General features: G+C 47.5%; 1 protein-coding gene across 1 annotated transcript; it reads left to right on the forward strand.

The window, feature by feature from the left end:
• On the forward strand, window positions 1-24,463 carry LOC119393856 (acetylcholinesterase). The gene is made up of 3 exons (XM_037661034.2): window positions 1-79; window positions 3,205-4,684; window positions 24,297-24,463. Exons 1-3 carry the CDS (start codon window positions 1-3, stop codon window positions 24,439-24,441), a joined length of 1,704 nt encoding a protein of 567 aa, XP_037516962.2. The 3' UTR covers window positions 24,442-24,463.
• The last annotated feature ends 723 nt before the right edge of the window (window positions 24,464-25,186 follow it).

Genomic DNA, 25,186 nt, shown 5'->3' on the forward strand with positions numbered 1-25,186 from the left:
ATGCGTTCGGTTCCAACGCTGCCCCAGGAGAGGAGAACCGTGGACGATGAGAGGACAGTCGAGGAGAGTCCTGATTTCTGTGAGTTTACCTCAGTGTCGCTTTTCGATCTCCTCTGAAATGTCCGACGTCTATACTCTGCACAGCTGCTAAATGGTCCTAATAAAGCTTAACGTAGCGGTTGTTCTCGAGCAGAGGCTATTTAGAGAGCGAAGCTGCAATGTGTTCGCCAGAGTTTTAGATTGGCTTGTAAATATCGAAAAGAGCATGCGACGCGATAGAAGACATACTGAATGGTCAGTACATCTGCACTGCTGTTCGTACATTTTAGTTGTTTAGGAATATAGACTTCAAGAGAGGCACTAAGTAAGGAGAGCGAAGGTGCTCATGTCAGGGTGCATCCACATGATGCAAAGCATCCGCTAGTACACTCAAAGAATAAATTGGGGGACGCTCGAGCTTCGCCTTCAAGAGTAAAACGCGATAGCCTAATCGGGCCCCGTGCGCATCACCTTCACAATTGCTAGCCTGGATTTGGTTTTCTGTGCATGCCTCAACCGTGCCGTAAGTAAACGAACGACTGTGCGCGTAACGTTGGCCGTTTCAAACTATCCTAGAATGCCTATTGCAAGCACAGTTGTTAAGTGCCCACTACGCCATAATTCTTCCTTTTGCGAATCAGCGAAGGGCCCACTGCACGTCCGTAAAGCAACACGCGAACCTATGCAGCTGCTCACTTTGTTGTTGCTTTTGCAGCTGATGATGATTAAATATTGCCTGAACGCTTTGTAATGAACGGGCCTTTAAAACACCCACTCGTTGCACAATTCACGTTTTGACGCTTGGCGCGATTCTACGCTACTACCACGCAATATTACATGCGTTAAGGAGACTCCTTCCACTACATGACATTCATGTAGTGTGTTTTTCGAAGCAGTTTCAAGCAATGTCGTGGTTCTGTGATAGATCACCTGCTTGCCACGCAGAAGGCCTGGGTTTGATTCTCACTCGAGCCTGAGGTTTTTATTATTTATTTTATTTGCATAATTCTGAATTTTTCGGTCACGAACAAGATGATGATTTTTCGGTCACAACAAACGACGCCGACTCCGACACCGGAATTTCTGCGAAACGAGCTCTTTAACGCTATCGCGTTAAAATGGAAAATGTGTTACTCTTTTCGCTGAGTCTAGCCTTGCCACGTATATTGACTATTTTAAACGAGTCACGTTACCTCTCTTATGGGTCCCACGACTCCCCGAAGAGAGTATAATGATTTCCAACGAGAGCCATATACGTGGCAAGTAAGGACTTACAAACAAGAGTCAGGGCACTCTTTTTTTTTTCTTAGAGTCTAAGAAGGGGTAATGATGTGGTCGACAAATATGCCGAAACCAGCCGCGAATGAAACAAAAATATGTTTGAGAATGGAAAAGACATTAAAAAGCAGCATGAACTGAATAATATAAATGTACTGTCCCACGGTGTTTGGAATAACACGGCGTTTGTATATTATCTCGTCGCAACGCTTGTCTCGTCCTCTATGATGTGTGCGCCCCGTTGAACGTAATATTGGGACAAAGTCTCCCCGAAACTTCTAGGATTTGGCGTATCCGCAGCATGCAGTCACCTATCTGGTTCAAATTTCGGTGAGAGAGGTCAGAAACTCAAACCCAATGGCGGCCGCTTGAGAAAGCCTTCAATGTCGAGAGAAACCGTAGCGGCAGTTATCGCGCTCCTGACGTCTCCTTTACTATCGCAAAAGGAAACATTGACCTTAGTTTTGTCTTCTATTAATAAACATGTGATGGCGAAATTAAGTACAGTAGAGATTTAGAAGAATAATTTATCAGTGTAAGATGATTGATTGTATCACTTTATTCTTGTTAGGTTTGCTCGTCTGTAAGCAACAAACCTTACGAAACAAAGCAGCTATTTCTTTGCCCAGTGCGATATCCGCTCCGTGCGTGCCTTTGAAATATTCATGCATTTTAACACGATACCCCACGTATACCTACAACAAAGTACAGCATACTTTTGCGACGCAACTCACCTTTCTTGATAATGAGCTGCAATGAACTGAAGAAACTTTAGTCAGAGACTAGTGCGAGCTACTCTTCGCACTTCGTTCGGCTGGTGAAGCTAGCAGTTACGGTAGATGAAGACCTTCATGAATGAGCTACAAGCTCTTGAGCAGATCCTACCACGTCACAAGGCAAGGGGTAAGGTCAATGCGATAGTTACTGCTGCGCTGCCTATATAATGCCTTTTGTAAGGCAATTGCGGTAAGCAGCTGGCACTTCGTTCCTGTGACAAAGGTTTTCATGACCCATTTTAGCAAGCACGGGCTTGGGTGAATTTACTAGCAATGCATGATCCAGCTGCTTACCAGCCCGTCAAACGAGCTATAACCGACGCGACTACGCGACATTCAAAACGGCCTTCATAACGGTATAAATTGCCTCAAGAAGGTATTTAGGAATGTTTTATATCACTCTACTCGGTTAAATTCAAGCTCCCCTCGAAGAATGAACTCGTCTTGCACGTCAGTACGGGAATCGTTGCCTCACAGCCTTAGGCAGTCACTGTCATACATTTGTAGCCTTATTTTGAAGACGCACTGTACAAACAAAAAAAAAGAAAAGAAAAAGGAGAAGAAAAAGGAGGGATTCAACAAATTCCTCGATTCACAAGAGAAAATCAGTAGCCATATGTCGGCATTCGCGTACTTCCCACGGTGTTTTAAAACCTTGCTCTCGTAGCGAATGCTGAACGATTGCGAATAAATGAGTAAAGTCGAAGACAGCAGCAACACAAGGTATTCTCGTCATTATAGCATGGTAGCTGTAAATATGATAGTAAAGTCGAGACAGCAGCAACACAAAGTATACTCGTCATTATAGTATGGTAGCTGGAAATATGATGCGGGTCTTATGTACCATATGGACAATATCTTGGAATAGAAAGCTCCTTTTTCCTGTTGTGTTGAGTACGAAACCCGTCAAAAATTTGTGTAGGTGACGTGAATGTTAGGAAAGATATCTTGCTGTTTTAAGTAGAAACTATCGCAAATACACTTCGTTACCCATCTTCGTTCGAAGCAGCCATGAAATGTGCGTCCCATATCACAATGTTCCCATGTGCTTTGCTTTTTAAATTCGGTCTTTCCTGACATTGCTTCGTGCGGGTACTCTCGGCGCACGCAGCCATCCTCGCCATCCGAACCCTGTTCGCGGTGGTGTGGATCGCCATCACGGCCGTCGTTACGTTCGCGACGGAGAAAGAATACAGCGCCCCGGTTTCGTACCCGAACTGCGGGCCGCTGCAGGGCGTCGACGAGGTGTTCGAGGAGCGGAGGCTGCATGTCTACTACGGCGTCCCTTTCATGCGGCCAGCGCTGCTCCAAAACCGATTCGAGAGGCTCTCGATTCTGACGCGATCCTGGCCGTTCCTCTTGGACGCCCGGAACCAGAGCCAGTCTTGTTCGCAGCCTTCCCTGAACGTCGGCAAGATGACCCTGTACAACACGAACAGCACCGAGGACTGCCTCTACCTCAACATATACCTGCCCGCGCGAAAGCAGTCCGAGAGGAGCACACCCGCTTATCCCATCATCGTGTTCATCTACGGAGGCGGCTACCACTCCGGCAGCAACTCGTTCCCTTTCTACAGCGGCAAGTACCTGGCCGCTCACGGGAACGCTATGGTCGTGGTGCCGAACTACCGGCTGGGTGTGTTCGGCTTCCTGCGGTCGTCCATTCTTGGCTTGAAGGGAAACCAAGGCCTGCACGATGTTCACGCCGCACTTCTGTGGGTGAAAAACAATGCCGCGGCCTTTGGCGGCGACGTCAACAGCGTCACGGTCATGGGACATCAGGTCGGAGCTGCCATGATCGGCCTGCTAAATACCCTAAGCGGAGCAACGCAGCTCTTTCGCCGCGTCGTCATGATGAGCGGGTCACCCTACATGCGCCACAGGAAGGAAGACGGCAAGGCGAAGGCACTTGAGCAAGAGCAACTCATACAGAAGCTAGGCTGCCGCGGGGAACCCAAGGTTCTCCTCGACTGCCTGCGTAGCAAGACTGCCCAAACGATGCTCGACTTCGCCTTACGACTGAAAAACTGGAAGACGATGTTCATACCGAACGAGTACGAGGACATTCACGACGACGCCAGCGTCGACCTGAGAAGCACGGCCTTTTCCAAGGACCTCATCATTGGCACGACTATGAACGAGGGCTCGTACTACGCCAACCTGTTTCTGGAAACGTTCTCCAGGTATGACGCCTCGAAGCTGACCCGAGTCGAGGCCTACAGGTATCTCCAGGAGGTCACCGTGGGTCTGGGCTTCCACGGATACAAAGAACTGGTCAGCTATTACGACCAGAAGTACAAGGACCACAGTCCAGAAGTCTTTTTCGCGAACGCCATCGGCGACATAGTGGTCAATTGCCCTATGAAGCAGTTTGCCCAGGACATGGCCAGCGTGAACACCAAGGTGTTCATGTACGTTTTCAAGCACAAGCCTTCGTACTCGACCAGTCGTCTCGAAGGAGCGGGTCATCTCGACGACATCTTCATTTCTTTGGGCAATGCCCTCGACGCTCCGATCCTGAACGCAACCGAGGCTGAAAAGGGGCTCAGTAGAGATATGCTCCGAATGTGGGCCCGCTTCGCTGCGAAAGGGTAAGTCTCACTCGTATGCCAACTATGTCATAAGTATCTTCTACTTGTCGTGCCGGGCAGGCAAGGACCCCCGCGCCGTTTTCAAGGAATAGGCGTAGGCGTATGCGCAGCCTCGGGCATTTCAGGATAGTCTGACATAATTATACTCCTAAGACCCAGTATCCACCACGTACACAGTGGCTTTCCCCATTAACAAGATCAAAGCACACAATAGGCTGAGATATTGTGGTACAGCAAAGAGCAAGAGCCCAGAGCTAGCAGAGAGCATATAGCTAGATGCATGTAGCACTAATATCATGTCATATTTACGATAAATGGCAGCGCACACCGAGTTAGGACACGTACACGAAAAATAAGGCCGACACAAGAGAGAGAGAGAGTGAAACTTTATTCAATTGAAAGGGGAAAGGGGGATCTTGGAGCTTCTATGGCTGGGGCCCTACGTCCAGGGCTCCACTGGCCTTAGCTGCCCGCCGGACATGATCCAGGAGCGCTAGCTGCACTCCCGGGTCCGAGCTGGCGAGTTGTGCCTCCCACTGCTCCGTACTAGGTATTAGAGGTTTGCCGAGAAAATTAGCTAAATCACCTGGTTCATGATCGCATCCCCACAAGATGTGGTATAGAGTCGGTCTGCCGCCGCACCACGGACACACGGCCGGGTAAAGCGTTGGATGTATTGCGTGTAATTTAAGTAGATGCGGGAATACATCTGTGAGGCGTACTACATTTTTGTCGCGTGCAGCGCTGGTGAGCAAGAATCTCCCTAGGTAGAATTGGTACGGTCAACGAATTAGAGGGATTCTCCGCTCGGTTACAAAATGCGCGAGCTAGAGCGTCCGCTCTTTCGTTGCCCTCGAGCTTTGCGTGCCCTGGGCACCAGATGGTGGCGATTGAGTTTGGGTGTTAGCAGCCTCAGCGCCATAGCGGGAAGGCGGCCGGTTAAAAAGAGCCGACAGGCCTCCTGGGAGTCGGATAGAATAATTGACGGCTCGCCTTTGCGCTCCTGAAACCTTACGGCTAAGGCTATGACCGTTGTCTCTGCCTTTGTGGCCGAGGTCGTGCGCACGGAAGCACTCGTCAGCAGCGTCATGTTGTTGTCGACGGCCGTAATTACATGTCTCTGCCAATCGTAACTGGCCGCATCGACATACGTGACGTTAGAAGTTGACCCGAACTGCTTTCGGAGCCAGTTTACTCTCGCCTTACGTCGCTCAGCGTGGAAGTCGTGATGCATATTTTTGGGCACCGGTGCGACCGAGATCTTACTCCGTACCTCTTGAGCTATGTCGACCAGTTCCTCATCAATGTGCTGGGGGTGTGGCGAGATCCCTATCCTAGTGAGTATTGCCCTGCCTGCAGACGTTTCACTTAGGCGATTCCTCTGAGAGATGAAGACCGCCGCGCTTAGCTCAGCATAAGAGTTATGTATACCGAGAGCTGGGAACCGCTGGGTCGGAGTGCTCATGGGTAGACCGAGTGCTGCCTTAAAAGCGCTTCTAATGAGGGCATCCACCTGGCTCTCCTCAATTCTGTCGAGCAAGTGGTACGGAAGGCCATAGGTCACTCTGCTCATAACCAAGGCCTGGACAAGCCGGAGGGTATCCTTTTCTTTCATGCCTTTTTTATGGGAGGTGATGCGATGGATCATTCTGGCAATCTGTTTAACCGTAGTCTTCAGGGTAGTTATCCTGTGACTGGCCTTGCGATTGCTTTGGACCGAGAAACCGAGTATGCGGGCCTGAGTAACCTCGGATATGGTAGGGCCGTCAACATCTAAGTTTATGTCGCCGTTGCTTTTGTAATACTTACTGCGTATTCTTATGAGCTCTGATTTATCCGGCGCGCAGCTGAGTCCACTGTTTCTTGCGAACTCCGCCACAGCCGTCGCGGCAGCCTGTAGGGTTTGCTCTTTTAGCGCCAGCGACCCCTTCGTGGCCCAGAGAGTGATGTCATCCGCATACAATGTATAGCCAAGGTGCGGGATTGCGTCGAGCTTATGAGCAAGTCTGCGCATAGCGATGTTAAAGAGCAAGGGGGAGATCACTGCCCCTTGAGGTGTTCCCTTATTTGGCATCGAGAACGGCACCGACCTCGTTTCACCTATCCCAATAATTGCCGTCCGCCCAGATAGAAAGCATTTAATGTAGTTAAATGTCCGCTTTCCGCAGCCGATTGCGTTGAGCTCTGAGAGAATGACCTCGTGCGAAACGTTATCAAAGGCCCCTTTGAGGTCGAGGGCCAAGATCAAGTGTTCGCCGCCTCGGGGTACGCAACTCATAACCTCTTCCTTTAAAAGGAAGAAGGCATCCTGGGTTGACAGCCCGGAGCGAAAACCGATCATAGTGGCTGGGAACAGGTTTTCTTTTTCTATGTAATTTTGAAGCCGTGTTTGTACTATTCGCTCGTAGAGCTTGCCCATACACGACGTGAGTGAAATAGGCTGCAGGGCTCCGAGAGAAGGTGTTTTACCTGGCTTTGGTATGGTTATTATTTTGGCTTCTTTTCACTCCGAGGGAACGTGACCTTGGGACCAGCAGTGGTCGTTAAGAAACTGCGCTATCTGCTCAAGGACTTCGTTGCTGAGGTTTCGGATCATAGCGTTGGTTATTCCATCCGATCCTGGGGCAGACTTGCGGTTGGCGGCCTGGGCCACCGCGAAAACTTCTTCTTTCGTGATCTGGGCGTCCAACTTGACGTTATCGCTGCACGTGTACTCTAATGCACACGGCGGAACCGCATCAGTACCTATATACCGGTCTTTAAGCGCCTGTATCAACTCCCCGTCAGTGCCGCGGAAATCGTGCACTATTCTTTGGAGTGTGCGGTTCATGGCGGACTTGGATTTTTCCGGCTCCAGCATGGCCCTGAGTATCGCCCACGTTTGGCGGGTCCCCAGGGTGCCGCGGAGAGAACCGCAAAACTGCACCCAGCCATCGGTGGCGAGCTTTGTTGCGTATTCATTCGCTTCCTCCGACAGGGCAGCGATTCGCCTGTAGAGGCAGCGGTTGAGGCGCTGCCTCTTCCGCCTCTTGAGTAGGCGCCGCCTACTGTCCCACAGGTGCAGTAGGTGTCGATCTACCGCTGGCGCCTCCACCGTGCGCGTTATTTTCTTAGAGGTTGCGTCGTGCGCTTCGCGAATGAGCGCGACCCACCCACTGACATCACTGGGCATTTGCTCTGGAAGAGGGCGCTTTCGAAAGGTCACCCAGTCCGTCATCACAACGTCACCAACGACACGACGAAGTTTCGGTGACGCTATGGAGGTGCTCAGGATATAATGGTCGCTACCAACATTTTCGTCGAGGTTCGACCACGTCGCCTTTTTAATGTTAAGGGTGAAGGTCAAATCAGGGTACGTGTCCCTGCTAATGCTATCACCGAGCCTGATGGGTGATGTCGGCAGAGTAATAAGGTTAAAACCTAATTTGAACGTGATGTGCTCTAGCAGCACGCCCTTAGGTGAATCGCGGACGTAGCCCCAAACGGTGCTTGGAGCATTAAAGTCGCCCACCACCACTAGCTGATCTCTGGTACCAACGGCTCGAGCTGCCTCGTTTAAGAGCACGGTAAAGTTGTCATGCCTGTTTTGGGGAGGACTATATGTTTAAGACTTTCGTTATCACTCTCCCTCGTTTTTGTGGGAGGACATCGATTATTTGATGATTAATGTCGGTCCGATCGTAATGATCAAGCGTGGCTGTAATGGATTTGGTCACCAGCGCTGCGACGCGAGGGTGTTTTGGATCATATAATGTGTAATATCCCTGCAATTTGACAGGACGGTTCCCGACTGCTTGCAGGAATATTACATCGGGCGGGATTAATGCCGAATGAATGTAATTCTGCAGTGCTGCCGCTCGTTTGTGGAACGTGCGACAACTCCACTGCCAGATTTCTAGATGGTCGGAGTTTTGCGTTGAATTATTTTGCGCAATGATGACTTACCTCTTTTATTGGAAGCGTCCGCGTCCTCCGTGATGCGACGGTCCTTCGGTAGCGGACTGCTCGCGGTGGTAACGCTGACACGCTTGTTAATGGCACGTTGCATACCTGCAACTGACTCGTTAACGTATTGTCTTTGCTGTTGCATTTCTACTGCACACTGCTTCTTGTATTCCGAAAACATTTCAAGCATCTGCTCTCCAAGCTCAGAAGCTACTCGCTGCTGTTGTGCTTGCAGTTCTCGCATTAAGTTTTGCAAGTACTGCAACATTTCCCCAATCTGTAACTGGCTAACGCGGGCCTCCTCGCTAAACGTCTGGGGGGTATCCACTGTAGCCGTTTCTCTCTCCGGAGAGTGGGCTACTAATGCCTTGGAGGTAGCGTGAGTGGGCTTGTTGTTCGCCTCTAGGGCGTTAAGCCCCTCGAGTTTGGTTTCTAAAGAGGAGATGATTTTCTGGAACTCCCGGCGTTCCTCTTTAATCTGGCGTCTAAGTTTCTCGTTTTCTAAAGCAACTTGCTTATGCTCGGCAACGATTTTTTTGATACTCCGGATCCTCGGTTAAGGGAGCAGATGGAGACACAGTCGTCGCCCAGTTCACCGTGTTGGTTGGCTGGCAGGCGGCTGCCTCCATCTTCTCTTTGGGCGGGACCAGGATCTGTACCAGCGCTTTTTTCTGCGGCTGCTGCTGCTGCTCTTGTTGAAGCTGTTTTCCGGCTGCAGATGGGGTTCGACCTCTTGAGGAAGCCCGCGACCAGGATCTTGATCGCGAGCGTGATTCCACTGACGAGTCCCGGTCGGAGCTGAACCAGCCCGGATGGTGTCTCCGTTTTGGCTGATCCGCTCGTGACCTCCTAGGCGGAACGTGCTTGAGTTTCTTGCACAGTTTGTCACCTGTGATGTGGTCCTCACCACAGATCGCGCACTTAGGGGTGCACTCATGTTCTTGTGTGGGTTCATGGGTTCCACACGTGGAGCATACATTGGCGTCGGGCGTTGGGCAGACGTCGGTTCGATGCCCTGCAGAGTGGCATACCTTGCATGCCTGCTTTGTAGGCTTATGGGGGTAGCAGACAGCTTCCGCTCCCATAAAATAGACACATCTGGGCAGTGTACTGCCCGTGAAGGTAATGATGGCTGTCTTTGTAGATCCGAGCATGCGCGCCCCCTCAATCTTCACCCCCTGGGTTCGCACACGGAGATTTGCCATGAGTTCTGCTTGGGAAGTCCCAGACGGAATACCATGAACGGTGCCTCGCAGGACGCCCTCTAGATCCGCTACATACGAATTGAATGAGTGCGCTCGTCCGCTGATAGTCAGATGGGTGCATAGGCGTGCGCACAGGGGGGGGGGGGGCAGGGGGGGGCGGCAGCCCCCCCTAATCACCTAAGAGGGGTGCGCAAAATCTGGCCCGTACATTGACCCTTCTAGTCAACTAAGAGGGGGGGGGGGCGCAAAATTTGCCCTATACATTGACTTAGTAGGGTGGGGGGGGGGCGCTGCGATGAACCTTTGCCCTCCCTGATGGGGAACCCTGCGCACGCCTGTGGATGGGTGATCTCTCTCAACTCTTTGGCCACATGCTCGTGAGGCATCGATAAGATGATGATATTGGAGCCCGGGTGGACGCGCAGAATGAAGCTACTGCCGTCGAAGTGTCGGTGGCAAGCGTCTATCACAGCAGTGGATAGTTCGCACCCGAGTAGGTCTTTCACAGCGAGGCCTTTGTGCGGTCTCAGGACGATTTTTATATCTTCCTTAGGCAGGGGCGGGAGCGGCCGGCGCCTTCTCGGACGACGTCCACGCTTCTCCTGACTTCCCTGCTTTGGTTGGCTGTTTGACGAGGTGTTGCAATCCGCAGCTTCTGCCGCGTTTTTCAGCTTTTTCGCCTGGCTCTTCTCCTGCCTGCGTCGCAAAACCGTCTGCCAGCCGTCCTCCGTCCATGTTTGACCATCCTGGCGTTCCGCCACAGCCGCACTGTCGACTTCTCCTGATGAATCCTGGGGTGACAAGACCTGAACGTCCATTTCAGTGGTTTCTATACCCGACTCTTCATCAGGTTGAACCAGCGGTTGCGCCCGAGAAGACGTCGGCGTTTCCTGAAGAGCGTCCATGCGCCGACGCTTGAGACGCGACCACGGCTCAGCAACTGCCTATGCGGCGGTGCGTCCGGCCTGGCGCGGCCGTTGGTGCCTCGAAGTTTTGAGCTCGCAAAAAAACCGGAAAACAGCCACTCACCGCTGAAAATCGACTTTCCCGGTTCACTGGTCTTTCACGGATCATGCCCAACGAACGCCAACGGAACGCGATCGTGCAAGTGCTCCGGCTTCGCATCACCTCATGGTCCCCTTTAGCGGGAGATGGTGTCAGAGCTGTCGAAGCCACTGATCTCCATTAAAGAGGCTGGGCGGCGCATCCCCGCTCTGCGAGGCGGGCGCTTGTGAAGCCACCGGAAGGTCCCCTGTTTGTCCCGGAAGCTGGCGTCTTCTGTCCGTTTCAGTCGCGCCATTCAAATATTCTCGGGTGGCAGCTGTTGTTATGATGGTTTTTCTTTTTTATTTTTTTAAAACTCTGCGATTACGCCTCACTTTAGATGCCGACGAACGCTACACGAAAGATGACAGACGCCGTGCCGACACCGTCCGAATACGGCGGAGTGCTGCAACGTACAAAATGCGTAAAAAGTAATGCAACATTGAGGTACTTACGCGTGAAATGTCTTCCCTGACGACTTTTCTGGTTGATTCGTACAGTTTACTGCGCTACAGGCAGCTATTTCTTTAAAAAAAGAGGAGAAAAGCTCTCTTCCGGGACAAAAACGGCGGCTTCCGGTGGCTTCACGCCCGCGTGCTCGATGCGCCATCCAGCCCCTCCTAGTGGAGATCAGTGGTCGAAGCAGCGCCACCAACGTGACGTCACACTACCGGGTTACAAAATGCCGTCATCGACAAGCGGGCCCCCATTTTGGCAGCAGCGGCAGCGCTGGAGAGCATCCGCCTAATCTTCTGTTATCCTGTTCTGCAGGTCAGTCTCGGATTATATTTGTACGTTGCTGTTTTAAGCATAGCGCTGTTGCTGCTTCCTGAGTGTTTTACCCAGGGTGTCGGAACGGAACGAAAACCGAAAACGAAAAAAAAACGATATTTTGGACTGGAACGAAAACGTAACCGAAACTTTATCTATTATTTCGTTCCGGAGTGAAAACGAAATTTTTTCAATCGTTTTTCGGTTCACGAGAAAACTTCGCAATCCGGAGCAACTGAGCTCGTGCAATGTGAGCATATCTCAGGGTACGGTATTAGCGCGTGCCTCAGGCAGGAATTCCAAAGCAAAGATATGTTGAAATTGTGCGAAAAACGAAAACAGTGGCAACCAGAGATGTTTATATTAACGCAAGTGGATTTTTGCACGCCTGTCACGCAGGCCAGCGTAGAGAGGGCATTGTCGGCGCTGAAGTTTGTTACAGCGAAAGCTGTTATGAGATCATAACGGCTGATTTTGGCGCCATAGTTGTCCACCGCCGCCGGTGTCCGTGACCGCTATCGCGTGATATAAAAAAAACTGAGAAAGAAATTTCTAGGATCGGATGGCATTTCAACCCGCGCCCTCTGCGTGGCCTGTCGGGTCTTCCACCACAGTGCCACGCTAGTGCTTCTATGCTTGCGAGGAGCGCTTGACAAGCGTGAGTGCTGACGAGCAATGCGGCCCAGTGTTCCGTATTCGATACAAATGCACAAGGTGCCCGAGCGGTGCACTGTTCCAACTAATACCAGCAGATCTAGAGGGTCTTATTCCTCATTAACCAAATCTTATTTTTCTCCATATTCACAACCGCTCCAGACGCGTGGCAAAACTGCTTAGTCTTCTTGAATACTACTTTTGTCAGCATAAAAATAGGCTACGTCGTCATTTTAGCATTAACACATTTAATCATAAACAATATTAAAACACCACCATTCGTTCAAACATGCCGACCATGCAAATATATAGGTAGCGGGAGAACTGCCCCTATGGGAATTAGTAGGGTGGCTGTACTGCACGAGATATGTAACCAAGCTTCTATCCCTCGACCTTGGTAACCTATTTTGCGTACTCTTGCAGTTCTTAATGCATCTAATGACATCAGCTTTATGGGGCGTTCATTCTTTACTCAATAAAACTATCAAGATGCCTTTCTTACGTGGAGGAATTACATTGATGGAATTGAACTGCCCGGCCATTCCCGGAGTGCGAATGGGCTAAGTTTTTTTCATTCCGCGAAATTGAAAGGAATGAAATTGCGGCAAGTTCTAATTCTCCGCAATGGAATTGAAATGGAATGGAGGCGCCCATTCCGCCACACTGCTTCCCACCCACTGCAAAGTGCTCAGCCATAATTCTTTATCATCATCAGTAACAGCGCAAAGTGCACCTAATGCCTTAGAGATGTGTAGCGTGTACCACGAGACTCCGAAGAATGGCGAAAAATGGCATAGTGGGAACTTCTCTACTTCAGAAGAATTGGGATGATTTATGGCGTATTGGGTACCTTGCATGTGTACTTGTGTTATTGCCCCAAGAGACTCTCCAGCGGGCTCTACAAAGTCCGCTCTTCCAGCTTTCGTTGTGACTGTGCTGCGTGTGTCGCGCAGGCCTGGCGATCTCTTTATCAGAACAGTGGTCTCGCACATCAGAGAGTACACTCAATGACGTGCTGCTTCTGAGGTAGTGTTCAGTCCCTTGACACAAAGCGTTGAGCCCACAAAAAATTCGTATTTGTCTTTTGAGAAAATAAATACTATGACTTTGAAATTAATACTGGTTTGTGCTAGTTGGTAGAAATTCGTGGTACAGTTACTTCCGCTCCTCTGAAGAACGTATTTTACCCTTGTCCCGCTTTCCTAAGAGCAGGGCAAGTAACTACATCACAAATCCAATGTTCATTATGATTACCTTAACTTCAAAATTTTCCATACAAAAGACCGTTACGAACCGTTACGGAACATTTTTTTTTTCGTTCCAGAACAGAAACGGAACGGAACTTTTTGTGGTGGAACGAAACTAAAATCGAAACGAAAAACATTTCGTTCCGACACCCTAGTTTTACCTGCTGCGTGGTTCTTTGACACTTTTTTACCGTTTACGTATATCAAGTGCTTGTATACTACGTCATAAGCAATGGGGGCGTCGCAAAGGGAAAACCGCAGTGAAAATCGAGACTTGTGGACCGAAATGCGGGAGTTAAAAGATTCAATGGGTTTTATGATCCAGCAGTTTGAACAATTCAAAAGCGCCCTTGAATCTGTTCGCGCAGAAAATAGAGAACTGAAGAAAGAAAACGAATTTTTGCGAACCAGATGCCTGTAGCACGAAAATCTCATCAATAATCTTGAAAACAAAGTGACTCAGTGCGACCAGTACTCGCGCCGGTGCAATCTGGAAATCAGAGGGGTGGTACAGAGTAAGAACGAGGACGTTGTTGCAGTTGTGTCCAAGTTGGGAGACGCTTTGTCGGAGCCCATATCACCCTCTGGTATTGAAGCGTGCCATCGTGTGCGTACGTGCAACGGAAGCCAGAGCAACATAATTGTTCAATTCAAGAATTGCCAAAAGCGGGACCACGTCCTTGAAAAAGCAAAGAGGAACCGCATAAGCAATAGTTGTCTAGCCGTGTTCAACACAGATGGTCAAACTGCTGACAGTGGTTCTAACAGGGACGACAAACGTACAGATAGCAGTCCAATATTTTTCAATGAGCATCTGTGTCCTAGTTTGAAACGACTACTTTCTGCGGTTGTATCCAGGAAACGCCAGTTCAAGTGGCGCTTCGTCTGGACGCGGAATGGGAGAATATTTGCACGTAAAGCCGACGGCACTGACGCCGTTCAAATTTTTTCAGACGATGACCTTCCTAAGATAGCTTGATCCTTACTTCTTTAAGCATATTACATAGCTATCTTTTTCTAGCGAGATGCTCTATCAAGAATTCGTCAAACCTTCATGTATCAAGTTCTGCAGCCAACAAGCTCAGAACATTGTCACGGTGCTACACTTAAACGCGCGTTAACTAAACAAGAAAAACGACGAATTCACATCATTCCTTGATAGTTTTCATTTTACATTCAATGTAATTATGGGAGCTGAGACGTGGTGCAATGCACTTAACAGGGCGCCCTCACTAGGTGACTACAGGCAACATTCACTCAACAGAACAGATCGACGTGGTGGAGGTGTGGCTATATGTGCTCGCAATACAGAGAGTTGCACGACGTTAAACGAGTTCACGGTAGTCACGCCAGATTATGAGGCTCTGACCTTACAAGGCGATGGTGCTCTTTTTTCTGTGATTTAGCGCCCTCCGTCAGCGGATATAGCAAAGTTTTTAGATTTTATTGATTCACTTTTGGAATTTGCATCATTTGATAGGTATCGTTTTGTTATTGGAGGCGATTTCAACATTAACATTTCCCCGCAAAACAAATCCTCGGATGAACTTTTAAATAAAATCGCTTCGTGCGGATTCACTAATATTATTACTACGCCCACTAGAGTACCGGCGACAACTTCAACTATTTTGGACCTTCTAATCACTAACGTAGATACTTGCGTCACGGCTGCAGGTACAATCAGCTGCAATATCAGTGACCACTGTCCGGTATTCGTGGCCTACGTAAGTTCTACGAAAGCAAAGAAAGCTGCTTGTAGCACAACATTTGTCTACCAGGCTGTAACGCAGTCATCACTGGATCTATTTCGATAAAAAATTGAAGATACTAACTGGGAATTAGCTCTCGGCGAAACCACTGCAGAAGCCGCGTAGGATACATTCATAAAACTCTTCAGCGATCACTATAGCAGCTGCTTCCCGATTAAATCATTTAAGGCGGGAAAGCGCACACGGAAGCCTTGGATTAATCAAGACCTAAAGCGTATGATCACAGAAAAGCATAAACTTCATGATTCATTTTTAAAAACGTGGGACATCAATACGCTGGCGACCTTTCAAAAGCTACGGAACCGTTTAAATACTTTACTGAAAAAGCTAAAAGGGAATACTATGAAATGCTTTTTCAAACCGGCTCGAGTTGTCCACCTGATAGCATGTGGAAAATGATTAATTCCGTCCTGGGAACAAGCTCAGGGGCCAATGCAATGCAGGAAATTGTCGTTAACAATAAATCACTGTCAGGGACGGCTCTGTCGGAACACTTCAGCGAAAATTACGCGTCAGCAACAATCAGCCGCCCACCTCCCACAGACAAGTCGTGCATACTTGAACGCAATGTTCAGGAAACGGCATTTTTTTTCAGCCAACAGATTGCTCCGAGGTACATAAAGCCCTTCACTTCATTAAAAAACAGTAAAGCTACTGACATTGACAACATCCAGGTAACACCCGTAAAATATGTCATTGACGTTATCTGTCCGTGCTTGGTCCATATATTCAATCTCGCGATTAGTTCAGGGACGTTCCCTAGTAATATGAAACGAGCCAAAGTGTCGGTTATATTTAAAGGCGGCGATAGGAACCATGTCGGGAACTACCGGCCCATATCGGTTCTGCCTACATTTTCGAAGGGCCTAGAAAAGATAATTTTATACCGACTGCATAGTTTTTTCTTAAAGCACGAAATTATGTCTGAATGCCAACATGGTTTCACAAAAGGCAGGTCAACTGAGTCTGCGCTGCTGGCGCAAAAAGAAATCATACTCAGAAACATGGAAGCGGGAAAGTTAACTCTTGGCATCTTCATTGATTGCAGCAAAGCATTTGACTCACTCTATCATGACACACTGAGAGTCCCGTTTTCAGTATTCATACTCTGGGACCCTCATCTGTATACCCGCATTATGCAACTAACCCTTATGTCACCAATAAACTCAAACTCAACTCAACTAAATATGGCATACGTGGTGTCGTTCATTCGCTTTTGCAACCATATATCTCCGATTGCAACAGTGCGTAGTTGTTAACGGTTCTGCGTCATCTTTTCGCCCATTACTAAATGGCGTGCCCCAGGGAAGCATCTTGGGGCCCTTTTTATTTAACGCATATGTGAATGACTTATCTTTCGTTAAGCATACAGAGTTTGTTTTGTACGCAGATGACACTAGCCTGTTCGTTTCCTCTGATACCGAATCGCACTTGTTTTCACAAGCGAATAATGTTCTGTCCAAAGTGTTCGAGTGGTCCTTGTGCAACAGTTTACAAATCAATGTCAAAAAAATCAAAAGCTGTTTTTTTCGCTGCGAAAAACAAATCTGTGTCTTATGCCGATTTAAACATAGGTTCCCACTCGCTTGATGTGGTACAGGAACACGAAATTTTGGGTGTTGTGTTTTCCAGACACACGATGTGGAACTCACACATAGACCTTATTGTAAAGGAGTTGTCTGCTGCGCTTTCTGTTCTATTTAGATGCCGGCATATGTTCCCGCCTCGTGTAATGTTCCAGCTTTATCATTCCCTTCTTCGATCGCATATAAGCTACTGCACCTTGGTGTGGGCTACAACCACAAAACGGAATATGAGCAGGTTATTCCTACTCGAAAAAAAAAAGCTATTCGTTGCATTAGTAACGTTCATTACTTACATCCCACAAAACCGCCTTTTCAAGAAAACAGAATAATTAACGTCAAAGATATTTACGCATACCGCCTCCTACATCAACTGCATTTTGCTGATAAGGAAACTACACACTTTCTAAAGAATTTGTCAGCCCTCATAGAACGACCCAGCACCCGCGTAACACGAGCACCCGAAAGATGGTTCATAAAGCGCCATCGAACAAACTTCTATACACAAACCCTGAGCTACAATGTACACAAGCAGTCAAGTCAATTACAAAAGTGCGTTGATACAGATACGTTTTTATCACGCACGCGCTTGCTTGATGTGTTTCTCTTTGATAAATTTCAATTGTCTGCCTGAAGCTTGCAATTTTACATTGTGCCTATGCTTTTTTTCGATGCATTCATCACATGCATACTCCTTTTTTTTTACTGATGCTATTCTTCATATCAATTTTCGACATTGTAACAGAACATGTTTCCTTGGTGGTCATATTATTCACACGTATGTTAGCCTGCTCACAGTGCCCATGCATGTATTTATATGTATTTATCACCAAAGAAGATTGTGTTGTAGCAATTTAGCTACAACGAAAAGCTTTGTTTGTATTGCGCATGTGTGCACAGCTGCTGTTGCCTGGTTGCGGCACCCTGGCCTCGTCAAGCTGTATGCTTACAGCTCCCACGCTAGGGTGGCCTTCAACATTGTACTTCGTGCATGTTGTAAATAAAATTTGACTTGACTTGACTTGACAATGATGTATTTGTAACAACCTCCACCTGTGATGTCGTAATGGCGCTGAACGTGCTGTAATAATTTTTTCGGGGGGGGGGGGGGGGGGGTGGCACCTCCTTGATTTGAAGTGGGGGCCGGGCAGGCAGATGTGGTCAAGTGTCATTTTGGGCTCTGTATGCCATAGCAAAAAAATTTCGGGGGGGGGGGGGGGGGTTGTTTCCAACTTATTACAAAGGGTTCAGCCATAATTTTTCACCGTCATCAACCGCCGCACCAACAAAGTGCACATAATGTCTCACAGATGGTACCTCGCTTCTCCGCCGAATGACGAATAATGTCGTGGTGGGTGCTTCCCGTCTGCACAAAATTATTTGTGGTGTAGTGGGTACGTTGGCAGTGTACTTGTATTAGAAGCCACAATAGAGTTTACAACAGGCTCTAGAAATGCCGCTCTTCCAGCTTTCGCTGTGAATGTGCTGCGCTTTCCGCGCAGGCCTGGAGTTTTCTTTCTTTCTTTTTTTTTTTGCTTGCATGCTTATTTTTTATAGCGATTCGTCTTGTGTGACACAGACGGAGGAAAGAATGGAAAGTGGTCCCTTTTACCTTTTCTTTCATCGTTGATACAGCACATTCATAGGGTTCAGATATACGAATTCATCAAGTGCGGGTGTTTAGCCTAGTTGGCAACACACTCGTCTTCTGAGCTTTAGGTCGTAGGTTCGAAACCCATCATCGCTAAGAATACTGTTTTTTTTTTCTTTTTTTATATATACATTTCTTGGTAGTGATTTGTCATACGTGACAGGCAAAAAGACAGACAGATGACAGATGAATACATGACAGATGAATACATGGCGTGGTTGAGCCGACATAGATATGGTTACGCATTTGAGTTTCTTGCGTCTGTTCTCATTGTATCGGAAGAACATTACCTGGCCTGGACGACAAATCGAAGAATCCCAATGTACCCTGAACTCCCACATATCGCCAAATTACAGGACAAGGCCTCGGTTAGTGAAGGAAAAAAAAGGATTGAGTAGTGTTGTCCTTTTAGTTTTTTTTTTAATTGCAGATACAGCGCATTCAAATGGCTCAGATATATGTCCCTTGCGCAAGTGAAGGTGTTTAGATTAGTTGGCAACAAGACGCTCGGCATCTGCGCGTGAGGTCGTCGGTTCGAATCCCACCGAAGCTAAGAAATGCTTTTTTGTTTTATTTCATACATATTTTCTTTATAGAGTTCATGTGTGTTAGATGGACGGACGGACAGACACGCAGTTTTCCCGTCGAGTCTGCAATGAAATGCTCAAGTACTTAAAAACCGCTTAATACTCCATTCGGTTTATATACAGCCATATCGAAACTAACACCAAGACGGGTTGGTTTCTCACGATATATATGAACTGCATGACTGCGGAGTAGAACCACAATGCATAACTTAACGTCCTAAGCATAACAATGTGCGTGAAAACGAGCACAGTTCGTTCATCAAGCAAACCTCCCCACACCTTCGTTCTTACGGTTTCTGGTTTGCTGCGCCTGTTTGGTCAGTTCTCATTTATCTAAATAGGAGGCTTTCGAGCTTGAGGTTTCCCTGTTGCGTTTACTCCACCGCAATACATGTCGAAAAGCAGTCGAAAAAGTTGAGGCCCTTATCATCCACGATAAGGCCCAACTTTTGTCTGACGTCACACCTTGAAACGATGCACTTCGTACGCGTATTTCTCGAGCCAAAGGTCCCCCTGATGCGCTGGTTCACCGCAATAGATGGCCAAAAGCAGTCGTAAAAGTTCAGGCCCTTATCATCCATGATAAGGCCCAACTTTTGTCTGACGTCACAGCATGCAACAATGCACCTAGTACGCCTATTTTCCTAGCGAAAGGTTCCCTGATACGTTTGCTCCACCGCAATTAATAATCCACCCTATCGAGGTGTGACGTCAGACAAAAGTTGAGCCTTATCGCTTTTCGACATGTATTGCGGTGGAGCAGACGTATCAGGGAACCTTTGGCTTGGGAAATACGGCTCATCGTTGCAAGGTGTGACGTCAGGCAAAAGTTGGGCCTTATCACGGGTGATAAGGGCCTCAACATTTTCGACCGCTTTTGGCCATCCATTGAGGTGAAGCAAAAGCATCAGGGGAACCTCGAGCTCGAAAAGCATTTATTTAAGTACGCGAGAACTGAAACCCCAAGAACAGAGGTATGGATAGGTTAGTTTGATGAATAGAACTGTACTCGTTATCACGTACATTGTTACGCTGAGGACATTAGGGCACTGTTCGTCGTTCTGCTTCGTAGACGTGCAGTTAATAGCGTCAGGAACCAGTGCACCATGGAGGTAGTTTTGATGCGGCTGTATATAAACAGAATAGAGTTTTGGGTCTTTTTTTTTAAGTGCGTAAGCATTTATTTGCAGACTCATGGAGAAAACTGCGTGTCCGTCCGTTCGTCCCTCTGTCACACATTACGAAAGCTACGAAGCAAATATTAAAAAGAAATTACAACTCGCCGTACTGGGATTCTAACCTGCGACCTCACGCGCACAAGGTGAGTGTCTTAGCCACTGGGCTAAAAACACCCGCACTTACAGGATGTGTATATATCTTAACCATATGAATCCATTACATCTTTGATTAAAAATAAGTAAACGGAGGGCTGTTTTTATGAAGGCTTTTTTTTTTCTTTACAAACCGAGGCCTTGCCCTGTAATTTGGCGGTGGATGGGAGTTCAGGGTATATTGGGTTTGTTCAATTGGTCGTTACTCTAAGGACGTTCAGGGACTATTTGTCGTTTTACGGCGTAGACGTGCTCTTTATAGCTTGAGAAGCAAGCACACCTTGGAGGTAGCCTGGATGCAGTTGTATATAAACAAAATCAAATATTGCTTGCATTCTTTCCAAAAATGTCGGAATAGCCCCCACATCTAATTTTGTTGAACTCCGACAAAGCATTCTCAAATAAAAAAAAATTTCCAAAGGCTATAGGCTTACAATTTATGTCGGGATTGCACCCGCAACAAATTTTATTCGACCAAACATTCCCAAATAAAATAAATACAATATTTCTAAAGACTATATGCTTACCTTTTTTGTCAGAAGCGCTCCCTCAACTAATCTTATTAATCAGACGAAACATTTTCGACTCGAAAACTGCAATATTTCCAAAGGCTATGTTATTGTTTTTACACTATTTCCACAGGTTTATGTTTTTTGTCAAATGCATACACGACAACTTTTATTGAAATTGGGCAAAACATTTCCAAATAAAAAAATTGAATATTTCTAAAGGCTTACGCGACAACTGTTATTGAAATTATACAAGACACTTCTAAATAAAAAAATTGAATATTTCCAAAGGCTTACCTTTTTCTTTTGTCAGAAATGCACCCACAAGAAATTTTATTGAAATCAGACGATACATTCTCAAATTGGAAAATGCAAGATTTTCAATGGATCTAGGAGCGTTGCCCGCAGTCACACGATCTCATCAAACGGTAGAATGGAAGTCATTCCTTCCTGTAGCGCTGCTCATTTCCTGTGCTTTATTTCGTGCGTTAACCTTGTAACGCCAGATGTACTGTGTCAGTGCACTTATTACTGTTGTACACCGTAACACACACACACACACACACACACACACACACACACACACACGCTCTCTCTCTCTCTCTCTCTCTCTCTCTCTCTCTCTCTCTTTGAGCTTTGCTTCTGCGCGCTGCTGTCGGCCTTGGTGGCCGCTGCTCAGTGCTGGGCAGTATCGAAGATACATGTATCTTAGATACTATCTTAGATACTCTATGAGTATCCTGTATCTGCATCGCGATACGTCTCGAAAGACGAGTATCTGTATCTGTATTTCCAATACATTCGATAATGTATCGTGTACCTTAAGATACAAGACACTGCTGTCGCAGCCCAACCGAGCGGAACAATAATTGCTAGCCAAGCTCCGCTTCTCAAGCTGGTGTACTGGTGCCACTAAGCCATCGGAATAAGTCTAAGGGCAGTGACGTTATTTTATTTTTACGCCAGAGTCATCCAGTGGGGGTAGAAGATCAGGAAGACAAGCACGCGGACGTCTACGCCAAGCCCACGTACCTTTTGTTTTCTCGATTTCTTTTCTTTTTAGTTGCGCCAATGCCACGACACTTGCTCTTAGCCACTGTCCTGCGCCGCGTACTCCACTGCGTGCGGCGTCTATCGCGCAAATTATGATGTTGTTACAGTGTCGTTATTGGAGCTTCTCTTGCGTCTTGCTTCGTATTTTGCTGTCATTTTGCATCATATACATTACCTAGGTCTCTGAACTGTTTTTTCCGGTCTGGTCACTGCAGTATGTCTTTTGTAACGCGCTCCCAAAATAATATTTCTGCTTTATTCTTCTGTCTGATTAATTTCTACTATATACTGTTTACAAATTTACACGTTGCGAAGGCGATTTTTAAAACAAATATATTATTATGTGGGTGTGCCTTGAGTTATACAGTACAAAATATTCTGCTTACCGCTTAAGAAAATAGCGAAATTGAGTTTGCATTATAATAATGGAAATCATTAGGAGCCATCTTAAAGATGTTAGGAAGGGGATTCGAGAAACGTTGTTTTACTAAATGCTCCGTTTTACTTATGAGCATCTCAATGAGTCGTTTCAGGCATAGGCGAAGGTTCGTCGCAGCACCCCCCTCCCTATTATGTCAATGTGTGGGGCTGACTTTGCGCCCCCCCCTGCCCCCCCCCCTGTTGCCACGCCTATGGTTTCAGGCAATTTTCCATAGGCACTGAATTTTCTATTGTCTCAACAGGTAAGTTGACGATACTTCATGCTGATACCTATAAAGGGCGCCGTCTGTATTGTGTTTCTGAACTCATTCAATGTGAATGTTTGATACACAACCACCTCTCCGTTTTACTTAGCTACAAAGTAAAAACAAATGGGATGGAGACGGTCATGTGGGCCGGCCGGGCAGCTAGCGAACGGTCTCAAACCCCGTATACACCATGCGTCTCCCCCCCCCCCCCCCCCTGAAAAAGTCGCTACCAGCGTTGTTGCTGCTGTACACCTGTCCGCATAATGGTAATGATTGTGCGAACTGTCTTTTACGGACAAATTCAAAGTCCACACCGGTATTTGCGCCGTCGTGCGAAGGCTTCTTATAGACGATATTGATTATATGGCAAGCTAAGCAGCGGCACCCATCGATCGCAAAAATGACGAGCAAGAACCGCTGTCAGTGAACTGTATAAAGAGTTGTCCTCTGAAGAAGCTAAAACAAGCTCCAATAAGTTGATTTGGAAGGAAACTAATGTACTTTGAGCAAGAAAGGCAAAACTTTTGAGATACTAACAGATATTTCATTCAGGTGAAACAAAATAGGTCACAGTTAAATTTTCAAGCAGACATTTTCGTGTATAGGCGTTTGCTGCTACATTATATGAATCTGTAAGAAAAAAATTGAGAATGTATCGAAGTATCTTAACATACAATTGCCAAGTATCGTATCGGATACAATTATTGCGGCGGTATCTTGTATCTCTATCTCCGATACTTCTTGCCTGAGTATCTTGTATCGTATCGCGATACAGTTTCAAAGTATCTTTGCCCAGCCCTGCCGCTGCTCTGCTTCCTTGGTCGCTGGTCGCACATGACGTCGGTTGCATGCAGCGTTAGCGCTGCAGGCTGCTGCTGCTTGCTGGCTAGGGCGTTTAATTTGGCATTAATGCTTTCGCATTGCCAACTCATAAATGCTTGCGTGTCCTCGGATTTTATCATTGTAATATTAGTCGGACAGTGCTCCTTCGCCCTGTAGAAGCAATCGTGGAAGCTTTCACACAACATAGCCCCATCGTCCACAAGGACAACTCGCTTTTGCATAAAGGGCTTTGCAAAATATTGTTCTAAGCCTTAAGCTACAGTCGTACAGATATGTGAGGAATTGCGCAACAAGACGTCCGAATTTTATCGTATAAAGTGGCAGGAGGATACCGTGGTGTAAGCTTGGCGAAAGTGCACCGAGCCACCGATTCTGCTGCCTTCTTGCACCAACGCTCTTTATTTGTGTCGCTCCCCCCCCCCCCCCCCTCTGAGCCCTTATTTTCACTGACATTATTTTTCCTTGAGTAGTGCTTAGCGTTGTGAAATAGTGCACTTCATTATTCTTTATTGGATAGGGGAGGTATTCTGCGCAGAAGGAAGGGGAAAGCCGGGCGTTCTGCACAGAAAGAGGGAAAACCGGGGCAAGCCGCAGCGTGTGTGCGTACGCAACCGTTCTTATCTTTCAGACAAAGCGTGCCGGCAGATACGGCCAGGGGGCATTCGAATCTGTTTTCGATGTCCCCGATCGAAGGCAGAGTCGGCGGTTGAACGAAAGCGAAAACTGCGCAGGGATCCGGTCTCCCTGCTCAATGTGACGTGGCCACAGTTCACGAAGGGCGAAGGAGTCTATCTCAGCATCGGCCCCGAACCGACGCTAGCCAGCAGATACCTGGAGGCCGACTGTGACAAGGTGGCCCGGGCGATCTTCAACTAATAAACACCCGTGGACGTCAGCAGCCTTCCTGGAGCGCTGCTCGTTTCCTGCGCTTTATTTCGTGCGTTAACATTTTAGCGCCAGCTGTACTGTGTCAGTGTACTTATTATTATCATATGCTGTAATTAGTACTGTCACTTCAGAGATAGACGCAATGACGTACTGAGAGCACTGGAGTATCGCGAGTACTTCGATAGCAGAGCTACAATGCTATGCACACGGCGGGGGCTTGGCAGCCCATGTCCTCGGACATCGTAATTAGGCGAGAACCTGTGGTAACATACACATTTCGCTGTCTGAATATGTGTGACCTGCATGCTGTTACTGTTTTCGTAATAAATATGAAGTCTTAATGAAAACTAAAGGTAATAGATTCTTCTGCTGGTAAGCGAAGGTAAGTGATGGTAAATGTTTCTTCAAGTCTTGTTCCGTTCCTTGTCGGTCTCACCGGTGGCGAGTGGATTGATGTTAACCTGTTAATCTGTAGACTATTTTCGTTTATGTTAAATATCACGAGTTTTCACTCGTGCAAGGAATATGTGGCTGGTGTGGCGCTGGCGGACGCTGTGCAGTGTTCGGTCGCACGGTAATACGGTTAGCCGCTGCCGGCGCATTACGCATGCCCACAAATGGAACGTAACTGCTGGCAGCCTTCGCGCTGTCGGCGAGTCCAGCCTTTGATGCTTCTCTAGAACGTTATTTCCCTCGACACCCCACCTCTACTTAGTAAGCTGGTGGCAGCGCC

Source organism: Rhipicephalus sanguineus, chromosome 5 (assembly GCF_013339695.2).
Source record: "Rhipicephalus sanguineus isolate Rsan-2018 chromosome 5, BIME_Rsan_1.4, whole genome shotgun sequence".
NCBI lineage: Eukaryota > Metazoa > Arthropoda > Arachnida > Ixodida > Ixodidae > Rhipicephalus > Rhipicephalus sanguineus.

What these genes read in the sequence shown, in the direction of transcription:
- LOC119393856 (XM_037661034.2), top strand. Translation starts at nt 1, where the DNA reads ATGCGTTCGGTTCCAACGCTGCCCCAGGAGAGGAGAACCGTGGACGAT. An exon ending in CGAGGAGAGTCCTGATTTCT is followed by an intron (nt 80 to 3,204) that starts GTGAGTTTACCT and finishes CGGCGCACGCAG; the next exon opens with CCATCCTCGCCATCCGAACC. An exon ending in GCCCGCTTCGCTGCGAAAGG is followed by an intron (nt 4,685 to 24,296) that starts GTAAGTCTCACT and finishes AAAACTGCGCAG; the next exon opens with GGATCCGGTCTCCCTGCTCA.